General features: G+C 36.6%; 1 protein-coding gene across 1 annotated transcript in view; it reads right to left on the bottom strand.

Annotated features, from left to right (window-relative positions):
* OTOG (otogelin) overlaps window positions 1-12,985 on the bottom strand; it is a 97,008-nt gene that overhangs the window by 62,296 nt on the left and 21,727 nt on the right. Inside the window, exons 13-20 of the mRNA XM_065685806.1 lie at window positions 12,742-12,788; window positions 11,705-11,850; window positions 7,186-7,318; window positions 6,257-6,434; window positions 4,329-4,453; window positions 2,726-2,938; window positions 1,342-1,507; window positions 740-814 (exon numbers count right to left, since the gene is read on the bottom strand). Coding sequence (XP_065541878.1) covers window positions 740-814; window positions 1,342-1,507; window positions 2,726-2,938; window positions 4,329-4,453; window positions 6,257-6,434; window positions 7,186-7,318; window positions 11,705-11,850; window positions 12,742-12,788 — 1,083 coding nt within the window. The remainder of the gene's footprint in view (window positions 1-739; window positions 815-1,341; window positions 1,508-2,725; window positions 2,939-4,328; window positions 4,454-6,256; window positions 6,435-7,185; window positions 7,319-11,704; window positions 11,851-12,741; window positions 12,789-12,985) is intronic.

Genomic DNA, 12,985 nt, shown 5'->3' on the forward strand with positions numbered 1-12,985 from the left:
CAAATAACTCTTCTCTTAAAAAATGCATTTGTGAATGATCACAGATTGGTGTGCATTCAGCCATATCTCCGCCACAGTGCTTAGCATAATAAGCTAAACTAGACCTTTGAGGAGGATGAAATTAAATCAATCAAACAATCTACCAGGAGAAGCCCTTTCCCATAACTGCTGTCTGGCACAAGCTCTGTAAAAAATATCCAGGAAGGCAGGCAACAGTGCACCCAGACTTTGCACACCACAATACGCAGAGTGGGTTGCCTGGTACTCTCCAGGGAATCTCCCCTGAGGTAAAGATGAGGAGCTAACTTGCCAGTTAAGATATATATATATATATATATATATGTATATGGATTTACAATCTGGTATAGGGAAGGAGAGTAGCAATGAAGATCTAGCTGAACAAATCTGAATCGACAGCAAGTGTCTGGGGTTTTCTGGAGCTCTCTACATTAGTATGGATGTACAAAATTACAGTGGCTTTTCTCTCTACTTTGCACATCAACATATTAGATTATAAGTACCTGAAAACCTAAGTTCTAAAGAAGCTCTGTCCAAACGTGCATAGGAAACTGACATAAGCTTGTTCTGTACTTTTAATTTAAAATGACCCCACAAAAAAAAAAAAAAACCAAGAAAACCCAAACAAACAAACAACAACGCACCACCATAAAACACCAACAGACTACCCAGAATGACTTGACCCAGAGCTCTTAAAAAATAAACACAATAAATATCTTACCATTTCCCCAAGGATGTCATGATGTTTTCTCCAGGTGGATAGTCTACTCCTTGAAAATAACACGGGCATTCATTTCTGGCGTAGAGGAAAAATATATAACTATGATTAACTCAGACTGAAAGAAGAAAAAAATTCCCAATAACTTAATTGCTGTTCAAAGTTCAATTGGTTGGTTTGCTGGTTTTGGTGAGTTTCGTTGGTTGGTTGGGTTGGGGTTTTGTGGTTGGGGTTTTTTTTTTGTTTGCTTGTTTGATTTTCAAATACAAGAAATTGATCTCAACACACCATATATATTGAGAACATTCCAAAACAAATCAGTAACAGAGCAGAACCTCTACACAACAGTGAACACCTTTTGTATCTCTTATTTGCCAAACCTAGATAATATGTAGAAACTAGCTTTGAAGATGTTGGATGAGTGTCAGTACTATAAATGAGCTATTTTTTATCAACACACAGGTTCTGTATAATTCTGTGATCCCTCCAAGTTTACAGATTCATAATATCCACAAGGTTACATGCTTATTAGTTTTTCACTCTGACTTGCAAATGCAGTGGTCTAAAATAGTGAATGTGACTATCAGAAATGCAACTTTACCTACCTCTGTACACATCGTTCAGTCTTGGAATTCAAGTACATTCCAGAAGGACAAGCACAGCCTTCTACACAATCACTGCTGCATGTCTCTGGCATGGACAGTGCTTGGCAGGTTCTGCCACAGGTAGATACACAAGTACTATACTCCTTTGTATCTTCACATGAAAGAGCTGTCCAAATGAAACAAACATCTCAAATTACAGTGCAAGAGAGTCAAGTACCTCCCAACGGTTTTCTGACAAACATCTCTATTCTTTCATTCCCAATCACATTATATTCCACTAAAATTGCTATCTTGGCACTATGCTGTGTACACTACACAGATGTAAATCCACAGCAACAACAAGTACAATGAAGTCTGCATAGTTAATCCAGATTTACACACAGAAAACAGAACAGTTGAAGGTTCTTTTCCTCTAACTCTGAAAATGCATGGCTCTTGTGCATGGGCTTTAGGAAATGCACAGCATCTTAACAAAAACATTAAAAGCAAGAAATAAAAATGTGTACTTTGCAGATGTTGCTCAATATCATCATAAGTTTTCTGAGATACATATGTACACACATCCTATAAATCTCTCCTTAAAAAAAAAGAAATCTGAAGTTTGTGAAGTACTAAAAAGACTCATTTAAAACCTGACAAGCATGACTTTCAAATATATTCCAATAAAACTATACTTGCTTCTAGAAGAGTAAAATAAAATTAAATGGTTTAAATGATTCATTTAGTCATATGAATGACTAAATGACATGAATGCCAGACATGACAGTAAGCAAGCCAGTCTTTTCAGCTATACATACAGACAACTCCAGCTCAAGATACTTAAGCTGGACCAACTTTCCAAAATCCTCTTTGCCATGCATTACAGCATGCTCAATTACATGATGCAATGAAAACTAACATGTTAAATTCTTTAATATTCCTAAGAGGAGATTTTCAGACTTGTTTATGGAGCCAAACCTACTGAAACATCAGGGTGTCAATTTAGTGTTGTTTTATAAGGTTTTCAATTCTACAATTTAAAACAAAAAATTGTACAAGGGCACTACATGTCCTATCAACGTCTTTTACATCACTAGAAGTTCATATAAACTGAAAAATTTCATAATATAAACCCCAATCCTATAATTGTGAGGCATTATAGAGGAGTTAACAGATGTCACCTTTGGCTATCTCTACATCATCTGTATTCTACCATTTATTTTAAATGAAAAATCAACAATCCTCTTTTAACACTTGTACTAATTCTGTCTTGACAAAAAAGAACCTTGCCTTGTACACGTCAGATCATTAAAGTATTAATTAATTTCTCGTTTAAATATTATATTAATTTAGTTTTTTGTTCATTCCGAAGCCTATTTAAAACCAGAAGTGAAAGGCAACTCACCGCAGTCTGGGACACGTCCTCTGAAATCTATTACAATTCCAAATCTTCGACAATGATGAGCATAATGGGCCAGAGCAGAGCAAAAACAAATCTGTCCACATTTGCAAGTGTCTCTTCTGCACTGCTCAAAATAGGGAACAGGACTCAAATAGGGGTAGCATGGAGCAAAAAGGTCTTTCGTAAGGATGCTACAAGCTTCCGCTGCATAAGAGGCTATACAAATAACAGATTAAACACTGTTTCAGCGAGGGAGTTTAAAGAGACTTGGAATAAAAAGTATCTTCTATACCAAGCAACTGATCATGGTTACATACTACTGCCATATATATCTTTTTATCTTTGTTATCTATACAGCTACAAGAAAGGTCAGAAAAGAAGTTAGCTGCTCATAGTTTTGAACTTATTCAGGGAATGATTTTAAGGTATTTAGGAAATTTTATAATACCTAGACAGTATCTACATACAGTCTTTAAACTAACTGATCAATGTGGGCTAGGCAACATATGCTACACACTACCCAGTGCCTTTCATAAACACACACTTCTTTAAAGAATAACCTGTTACCCATTGTTTCCGTTGCCATAGCCAGAGCTGCCAGCTCAGGGTGGCACTATCTCACAGGAGAGGGAGAGCAGTATCAAGTAATTACATAAGAAGCTCCAAACACAGCACACATCTGAGTATCTTAATTCTGAATGCACTAAATATTTGTGCAACAATAATCAAAAGAAATGCTATGCTACATTAGCATACCCAGAAAGAGTTAACTTTGTATTCCCAAAAAAATAAAAGGCATGCATGAACTAGGACTTCAAAATTCCTTTTCCAGGATTTCTGATTTCCTGTACAGGCCATTTTTTTCTATACTTATGTCCAAACCCACTTGTTAAGAGTGCAGCTTGTTAGCGCTGCACATTGTATAATACTCCAAAGATGGGATGATATAGCAGGAGATGTGATGATTTCCTAGCACTGCTGAAATCACAAGCAAGACTTTATTCAATATTTTACCCCTATATCTTGCCAAAAAGCATGCAGAGTCCAAGTCAGGAAGTTGTAAGAACTATGAAACTGATATGACTGATGATCTACAGAGTTTATCACTATTAAAGGATGTCTTGGTGACCATCTGTGGTCCTCACGGCATGAGTCACTAGCATCTTTCCCAACTGAACCCTTCTGGCTGAATCTAAGGGCTGGCAGTGCATCCGTATCTTTCTCCTATTCATTCTCTTTGATATCAGACAACAAAATCAAATATTTCATTTTTTTCAGTATATTTCAAAATAGAACACTAATACTTTTGAGTTTCCATCTTACCCAGCAGCATCACCGGTACTAGACATACTACCAACTTTTCATGCATGTCTAACTCAACACACTGTAACTGCAATCCAGAAATAAGAAAAGCTATTTCAAGTGCCTCTGCAAGTATCATAAAATACGTAAACAATACACTACATGGTTTGTTAGGAATACAACTCAACAAATGCTACTGATTTTTCAGTGGGTAGGACTGTTTATCACTTTACCCTGATACAACTAGGAAAATCGGCATGGATATAAGTACATTTGTACATAACAATTGACCTTCACTGCCTACCTGCCTGCAGATGAATATCACATGGATCCATCTGTGAACTATCATGCACAAAAATGCACGCCGATGAAGTTTTCCATGCATTTCCAAAGAGCTCTGGAGTGCTTTCAGCTACTCCAACTGGAGATCTTACACAAAACAGAAGTCAGTCACAAAACACACAGAGAATTTACAGAATGGTCTCAGTTCTACCACCCTCTTCAGCAGAGCTGATTCAAGCTCCCCTTCCACTGTTCCATATTCACATGCATTTCCATGTAAAGCAGTCAGCTTAAGTTTCAGGACTCCTCTTTCTTTCCAGGCAAAGGCCCAGAAACAAGAGAAGATGTGCTCTAGAGCCATTAGATACTTTGTAAGGAAGGACAGATCAAAACAGAACAAGTTCCATTTTCGCAAGAGAGAAGGAGGGAGAACCACTGCCCTGAAAGTCTACATTCTCATATTCATAATTCTGCCTCCTCAGTGATATCTGATTCATTTTTATCTCTCCTCTACCTATATTTTCCTGTCTGTTCCTAGGTAGCTGACTTCGTAGGCCCTCTACTCCCTGCAAAAAAGAGGAAGGAACAGAAATTCAGAGGTAAAGAAATGCAACTGCATAAGCAATCAAATCCATGAGGATTCAATGAGGTAATCAAACAGGCAGCAGAAGCTGAAAGATAGAAAGACTTTGATCAAAATAACCAAGGCACATTTCTATTGTACAGGGAGAATGATTAAAACAGTGCATTTAAACATGGGATTTTATACTCTTGGGAAAGATTGCATCAAGCACACAACCAGTAATACTGCTTCTGGTAAAGTAGCTGGGAGTGAAGGTGTTGCAAAAGGCACCACTGCCTATGGCAAGTGCCCCAAATCTGGTCTGGGTCAGGTGTTGCATGTACATATCAAGATGCTTGCACGTTATGGTCTGTGTCATACCTCAGCATGATTCATAAATTCTGGTAGTTTAAGGGATTTTTTCACAAATGTCAACTATTGAACAATTTCTCACTTATTTGAGAATAAGTTCAAAGACTGTCAAAAACACACTACAAAACTTATGTGCTTCAAACAATTTTTTTAAGTAGTTTTACATAAGTAATCTCTTCATTTAAATCCTGTCTATATATTTCCTAGTCTCATAAAAAAAATCTTGATAATACTTCTTAATCTTAAAGATTGAAATTCATGAAAAAACCCACTAACGTATTTGTGTGTGTGTGTTTTTCAATGGGAGCCATTATGGAAATATTTCCCATTTTTCTATTAGTTTTGAGAGAAAGAAGTTCTATTCTTCTCTCTTTTTTTCCCCTCCCCTTGGTCAAAGAAATATTCTGTGAAGCTCTAAATTCATGTTCTCCTTCTCTCACTTCCATTAGGCTGCTCAGTCCTCTGGAAGCCAATTTATTCCTTATTATCTGTAGGAAACATGCTAGAAAGAAGCTGGACAAGCAGCAATCTTGACTGTGGTGCTCAGGCAGCTCTAACCACCTTTCACTGCATCACAGTGAAGTGAAGCTCAGGCAACAGCCAATTCCTGTTGTTAGCCTGAAAGGCACTGAACAATGGAGGCTCTATCACAGAGAGTAGATTAGAACTTGCAGCAGAAAATAGGGGCTGGAAAGAGGTGAAGAGGCTTGCAGGGAGACAGGAAGTCCCTTTTACAGGCCACTCCATATTTTGGCAGATAAACAAGCACTGGTCATATATAATTCACTGTATTTTTGTATTACAGTATTTTAAGGAAAATATGGCTTGATACCCTATAGTTGAATATACAGATCTTTTTGTTAGTAAACTAAAACCTACTAACTCACTAACAAAACTTCTAAGTAAATTATTCTTGATATCGATGCATTCAGCTTCAGCCCACATTTGATCAACCACTCTAACTGTGGATGATATATATATACACTTGCAAATAGAAATCTTGCAGCTATTCATACAAAAAATCATCCTCTGTATTTCCATTGAAGGTTCCACAAAGGCCCACAGTATCATCCTTCCACCGTCCATCCACTTGAAGGTAAAGCCTCAATCCTTCTCTGTCGTACAGAATCTGTAATCCGATGTGTGTCTTTACTTGAAGAAATACAGAGGAGAGTTTCCGTATTTCAAATAACTCTGGTGAGTAAAAACAGAGACTGTTGAAAAGCAAAGGAAACCTGCCTGCATTTTGTTTCTTGTCATTTCACTAGTTTTGTTCTGTATCATTTTTATGTAAGTAAGTTACCTTTTCTTCCTACTAAGGCCCAATTTTCCCCTGTTGACTTCTCACCAAATATTACACTGATTCAGACTTTAAAGAAAACAAGAAGCTTACAACAGTACTGCATTTTTTAAAAATGCATCCAGAGTTCACCAGAATATTCATAAAGCTTAACTAAATGTAAATCAATTTAAAGATACAAACATTGCAGACCAACACCAGGAACATACTTCCTGTACTGAAGACTTTTTGGGGAAATTCCCAAAGACATTAAATGTACTAATTTTTTCATATAAATCTCGTTAAAGTCAACATTGAATCTCACAGAACAGCGTCACACATTCCTACACAGAATATTTGGTAACACATTCCAGGAGAGATTTAAAACCTACTGAAGCAAAAAGAAATATTTTTTTTTGTTTGTAAATCATCGGTGAGAGGGCTCCTTCCATTTATATTTACTTGAATTGTTTACAAAAGAAAGGAAAAGAAATCGTTAAGTTCAAGAATCAGAGAAAATAATTTCTCCTCAGAAAAGTTAATTTGTGAAACATTTTACACAGAATATGAAAAATATACCACTTCAGTACCACAACACATGCATATGCCATTAAAATATTGCCTTAGTGCTCGATGGAAGTTGTAAGTTTATATATTATTCCTTACCATCTGCATAAGGCAGGTTAATTTTGTATTGGTCATATACCAAAACATCTCCTGAATGAGTCAGAGTCACTTGTCTCTTGAGGTCCTGCTTAAGAATAAGGCTGATTGATTGGATACATGATCCATCCTGGTTCTACAAGTAAGAGCAAAACACATTTAAAAACAAACAAACAAATCTTAAGAAGGATAAAAGTTACATAAGACTGCAAGTAAAGCTATAATTAGTGGGGAACTGAAAATGTTCATTTGTATCTATCTTACTACCAGAGAGCACTTGTAAAACACAGCTTTACAGCTAAGTAAGAAAACAGTATTTGGAATGATTTCACATGTGTGCTTAGTACAGCTCAAAAGTGGGATTTGGAAAGAGAAGGTAAATAATTCTTACATAGCTAAGTACAAGCACATCTGCAATTCATGGGACCCCCTGATAAAAGACCCACTGAGGCTAAATGAATGCTCACAAACAAGGCTGCATTATCCACAGCACTACTGTGTGCAAAAATCAAAATTTGTAAAGTGTTCTGATATACTAGGTTTTTTCAAAGCGTACGTAAGATACAAAATTCTTTTAAAGGCAAACTATAATGAAAGACAGAAGCATCTTGTGAATAGTTATTTAAAACAATATTTAAAATCATTATTTCTGAGAGGAATTGTGGAGTGTGTTCATAAGCTCCCTGGATGAATATTGACAAAAGAAAGGCAGCATCGTGCCAGCATACAGTATCACAACATCCAACAGACCCATCTTACTGTTACTGCCATTGCTTATTCTTATTTTCATTTCAGCTCTCTAAGTCAAAATGTCACACAGAAAAAACATGGAAAGAAATACTGCATTTCAGTCTGGATGAAACATACTCCAAAAATTCCTAGCTCAACATCATCTGCCTTACTCACAACCACCCTCTTCAGTGGCACATAATTTTCAACATTACCAAAAGCAGCTATTGACTGAAATCCTAAAAATCAAAGTATTGAGACTCGTGCTGAAATTCCACAACATAAAGAAGCTACATGCCCTACAGAAGAAATTTTCACAGCAGCTTAAAAATCAAGAATTGAGGTTAACTGCTTTAATCAAAACAGAAGTCAATTATCATGTACACCATGTACATGTTCTGTGTTAGTTATGTTGGATTTTTTTTTTCCATTCAAGTTCTGAAATCAGTTGGCACATAAATGATGTCCTAAACTATTTAAAATTCCTGCGTATTTTGTGTTACTGTAGTGATCTTCAACTAGACGCCATACCACATGGGTGGAAAGCAACACAAGTCTGAAGACTGCTGAATATTGACCCTTTCAACATACCACAGTAACAAATCCACCTGCACTAAGTAACAAAGAAACTAGGCAGAGAAAGGTTAACATTAATCAGTTCCTATCTAGGAGGATAGTTAGGCCAGGACTTCCACCTTTCAGAATAACTACAGGTATTTTGGATTTGGTGCCAATAGGGACAGAATGCTCATTAAAGCATGCTTATTACTCACAGATTACCAGATTTTTCTTGAGAGAATTCATTTGATCACTGCCTTGTTTTAAAAAAAGAAAAATATTCTATGACAGAGAATCAAGCATAGAGGTGGACTGAGAGATGACTTGAATTTAACTATGTCAGCATTCTGTAATTTACCTTGCTACACACTGAAAGACATGAGAATCCACCTTCTACTTTTTCTTTTCTCTAGGAAGGAATTAAGTTTCTGCCACTCCTGCTATACTCAAATCTCTTTACTATAGCTAAGACATCAGCTTATTTACATGGATTTAGTGTAGCTGGGTAAAGTCAGAAGACCGTCTATTCCCTGTCACCTACAGAGGAAAGGGGGAAGCATCCAACTGCCGTTACTTCTGTTCACCCTCCTTCACTGCAAGACCTTGTAACCATTTAAAAGGTATTCAAGAGCAATGACAAAAACTGGGTCCAGTTATTTTTGGCACATTATTTGTTCATTTTAGTCTCATCTTGATTATGTATCTTTAGTGTCTCATAATGTCTTAAATACCAAAACATACACATCTGAAACCACTTGGCAAACAGTAGTCTAGGTCTCACTGAAGGAAATCTCATTGATTGGGTCTAGTCCTGAGCTGCAGTCAAGAAATGTCCATCAGAGGTGCAGGCAGCTGCACTTTTCAATCCCACTGGCTACATTAAAGACATAACCTATGATGAAATATTAAAATGTTAAGCATTTGCAGTGCTGTAAGAGGCATTGGACAAGAGGCAGCTAAAATATCCCTGCCTTTGGACAGTCACACTAACTGCAAAATTATACCATGAATAACATCATTCACGCTGCAAACAGATTAGGATGTTCAGTTCAAAGACTTACACTTTTATCCGCCTCTCACTGACTTTCACTGGGACTTACCTAGTAGTGGGCAAATGTTGCCCTACTCATTGAAAACAATTTCTAGGGCTGCAGGGATCTCCTAAGGCTACCATGTGGCTTTGACAGATGCTGAACTAGCACAGAGCAAATTATGTCAGTCCTTCAAATACCATGGACACAGAAGTACACAGAGTGGTGCGTAAATATTAAAAAACTACATTCGGAATTTTCCTGTCTAAATAATAGTGCAACAGTGATCTCACCAACAGTTGAAATTATTAAGTGAAACTTAAAAATAGCAAATTAGAAAAAATACAGAACATATTTCATCAGCTCAACCAGCTCTCCCAGACTGATAGTGAAGACAGATGTCTGCATGGTGAAGCTGTGCTCTTGTAGCTTATCTTGTTGTCTTGCCTCTTTACTAAGACATTAGGTTTCTGTGCCTGTCATTCAGCAACAGCAGCTATAAATCAACCATTTTGTTGGCTTTTTAAGAAGCAAACAATAAAATAATACCAGCTGGTATGAGCAGCAGACCAGAAACAAGAGAACAAGCCTCCATATTATATAAATTACTGCACAATATTGACAAAAGCTTTATTATTCTTTCATGCTGAAACTAAAGGAGAAATTCTGCCTGACAATTGTTCTCTGTTCCAATGAACTGCTTCTTTCACAGCACTGCCCCTGCTAACTTTCAGCAGGTGTTTTCACAGGAATGGTGATATCTCTCAGTAGGCACTTTAAAAAAAAGTCTATATTCAGAAGACCTTCTCATCATACAAACTACAAAGCCAGTGAGGTTGTCACCTGAAACTCAGATAATGTCAAGCTATGCTGATCGCTGGAATGATTCTCCTTCCAAAAGGTGCTTAAAGAAAATTTCACATCATTTTGAATTAACTTGTTGCCTGATGACTGTTTATGTCACCAGATCTAAGACTCTACATGACTGGATTCTTTGTAATTCAGAGAACTAAAATCTCCCTAGGTATTTTCTTTCTACATTTTTTAATCTGCTTGAATGAGATGGGACTGATAAGGTTGGGTTGTTTTTTTTTTAAAAAAGCACAAAATCTCAATATATCAAGAAATATGAGATTCTGCACTACAAATCTTTTAGCTTTCCATTTCAATTCATTAATTTTTATAAATGGGAAAAAGATAATGGATGGTGCCTAGAGAACTGTAAAGCAGCTCTTCTGCCAAGTAGTACCAGCTAGTTGATAAGACACTTGAATAGCTGCACTGAAGCCTCGCACTCTTGCATTATAGTACTCAGACTGTTCTCACTACCCTTCCATAACTTATACAATGATAATTTAATTAGCAGCATGTAGCCCTGGAACATACCACACAAGTCTCCGCTCACCCACCTGGCTGTCAATGTCCAGAAAGCTTTATTCAAACCTCTGTAAAAGTCTGTACCTATGAGGGACTGATTAGGCTAGCTTTGTTGAAGGCTAAATGAAGTATGAAGCCTAACATATAGTAAAAGCCAAGAGAATCTGGGGCTTTTTTCACCTACAAACTACTCGGACATGGAGACATATTAAGCAAACTCCCTAAGTCAGGGGAAAAAAGACGCAAGCAATACTGCAAAGTTCTTGGTGATCTCACAAGTGATGCAGAAAGCCAACTAATTTGACTATCGCTTCCTCCAACAAAAGTATCACCACAACAACTAAACTAAAAGGCACATTTCTGTCTGTTTTGCACACAGAAATAAGCTTTCTGTAACACAAAATGGAATGAGACACACAATACATATCTGCATATTACCATAGCATGCATTTGCTCCAGACCTCTCTTGTCCATTGATGAGTTTTTGAACAGGTCAGGCTGTTCTAACTGTATCTAACTGTGGGTTTCTTGCTTCAACTTCCATTTAATAAAAAAGTTCCTTAGAGTATTTCTTTGGGGATCCCTTTTGCTTATTTTCAACCATATAGTACAGGATACAGTACCAATATACAACCACCAATCTTAGGTTTCTAAAATTCTGTTGTTCATCTATTTCATCATTAAGGAAAGTTGTTGCTACTGATTAATTTTAATATATTCCATTGCAGGTAGCTTTCATTATTTTTTATTTTTAATATTCTCTCCGCTCCCCCCCAGTTAATAAGCCCTTGAGCATATAAACATTACAAGAGAATTCTAGGCCTTACCTGTCCACAAGGAGCATTTTGCAAGGATATGGTAAAAGCTCCTGACACACGGCTTTTTGCTAGAATATATTGGCAGGTAGCTTGGAAAGTGTATTTGCGCCCATCAAAGGTCATGAAATGTGTGTCTCCTGAAACTGAGCATTCAGCTGACAAACATAAATAATGTATTGAAGTAAGCAGAAAAGACAGTGTACTCTCAACAATTACTACTGCTGTAGAGTTCATACACTCTGATACATGTTATAATTTATAAATTTTCATTCATATTATAATCAGGTACTAAGAACCCAGTGAAGAAGTGATCCTTATCCTTGCTTTTGCTACGGAGTTCCTACCTGGTGCCAGGCCAAGATATCTAAACAATTTACCCTGGAGATATCTAAACAATTTACCCTGGATGTGACAACAACATGTGTAATCCTTACATTCTGGATATTTGATCTGTGGCTCTAAAAACATTATTAGATTTGCAGAAACATTAAACACTCACACAGTTAATCGACAACTCCAAGACCAGCGCTTGAATCTGTTGGCAACCATAAGAACTATGCAAAATCCTTTTGACCTGAATCTCTTTGTAGTTTAGCTGCCCACATGTGAAGTGGGAATAACACCCCTAATTCCACAGGCATGTAAAAATAATTAACTGTATTTGTACAATACCTAGATAATATATCTCCAGCCAGCAACGCTGGGGCAGACAGAAGAGGGGAAAGGTAATTTTGCCATATGTCTTTCAAGTTTAGATTGCAGAGCAAACTTTAGTTGAATGACAAGAACAGCAAGGTAGTGCCATTTACCAGAGACATGATGGTGATATATATGGAGTCACATTAGTGCATTAAGTTGAAAGGCAGATTCCTGCTCTTCAGACTATTTTAATACTTGATATACTGTGTGTTGATGCATTTACATGTAGATAGAAATAAAAAATGCAAGTTATACAGTGAAATAGCTTATTAAGTTCTAACAGTAGTATTTTACCCAAAATAGAAATTCAGTTATTAAATAGTTAGGTATTCAAAACTTTGACATACCTGGACATGTAAGATTTGTACAAATCCACTTTCCTCCAATGCAAGTGCTGAAATAAATAAACAAATGAAATTAATTAATTACTTTATTGATATTAAAAAAAAAAGCTTCAGACTTTTTTTCTTTTTTTTGGTAAAGTATATATGACTGTCCCTCAGTTGTTTTTCCTGGTTTCTTGCTGTATGAAGTGGTTATCAGGCATCTTGAGTGTCACAAAAGGGTACAGCAGTGCTATCACACTCACTA

Source organism: Lathamus discolor, chromosome 6 (genome assembly GCF_037157495.1).
Source record: "Lathamus discolor isolate bLatDis1 chromosome 6, bLatDis1.hap1, whole genome shotgun sequence".
Classification (NCBI taxonomy): Eukaryota; Metazoa; Chordata; class Aves; order Psittaciformes; family Psittacidae; genus Lathamus; species Lathamus discolor.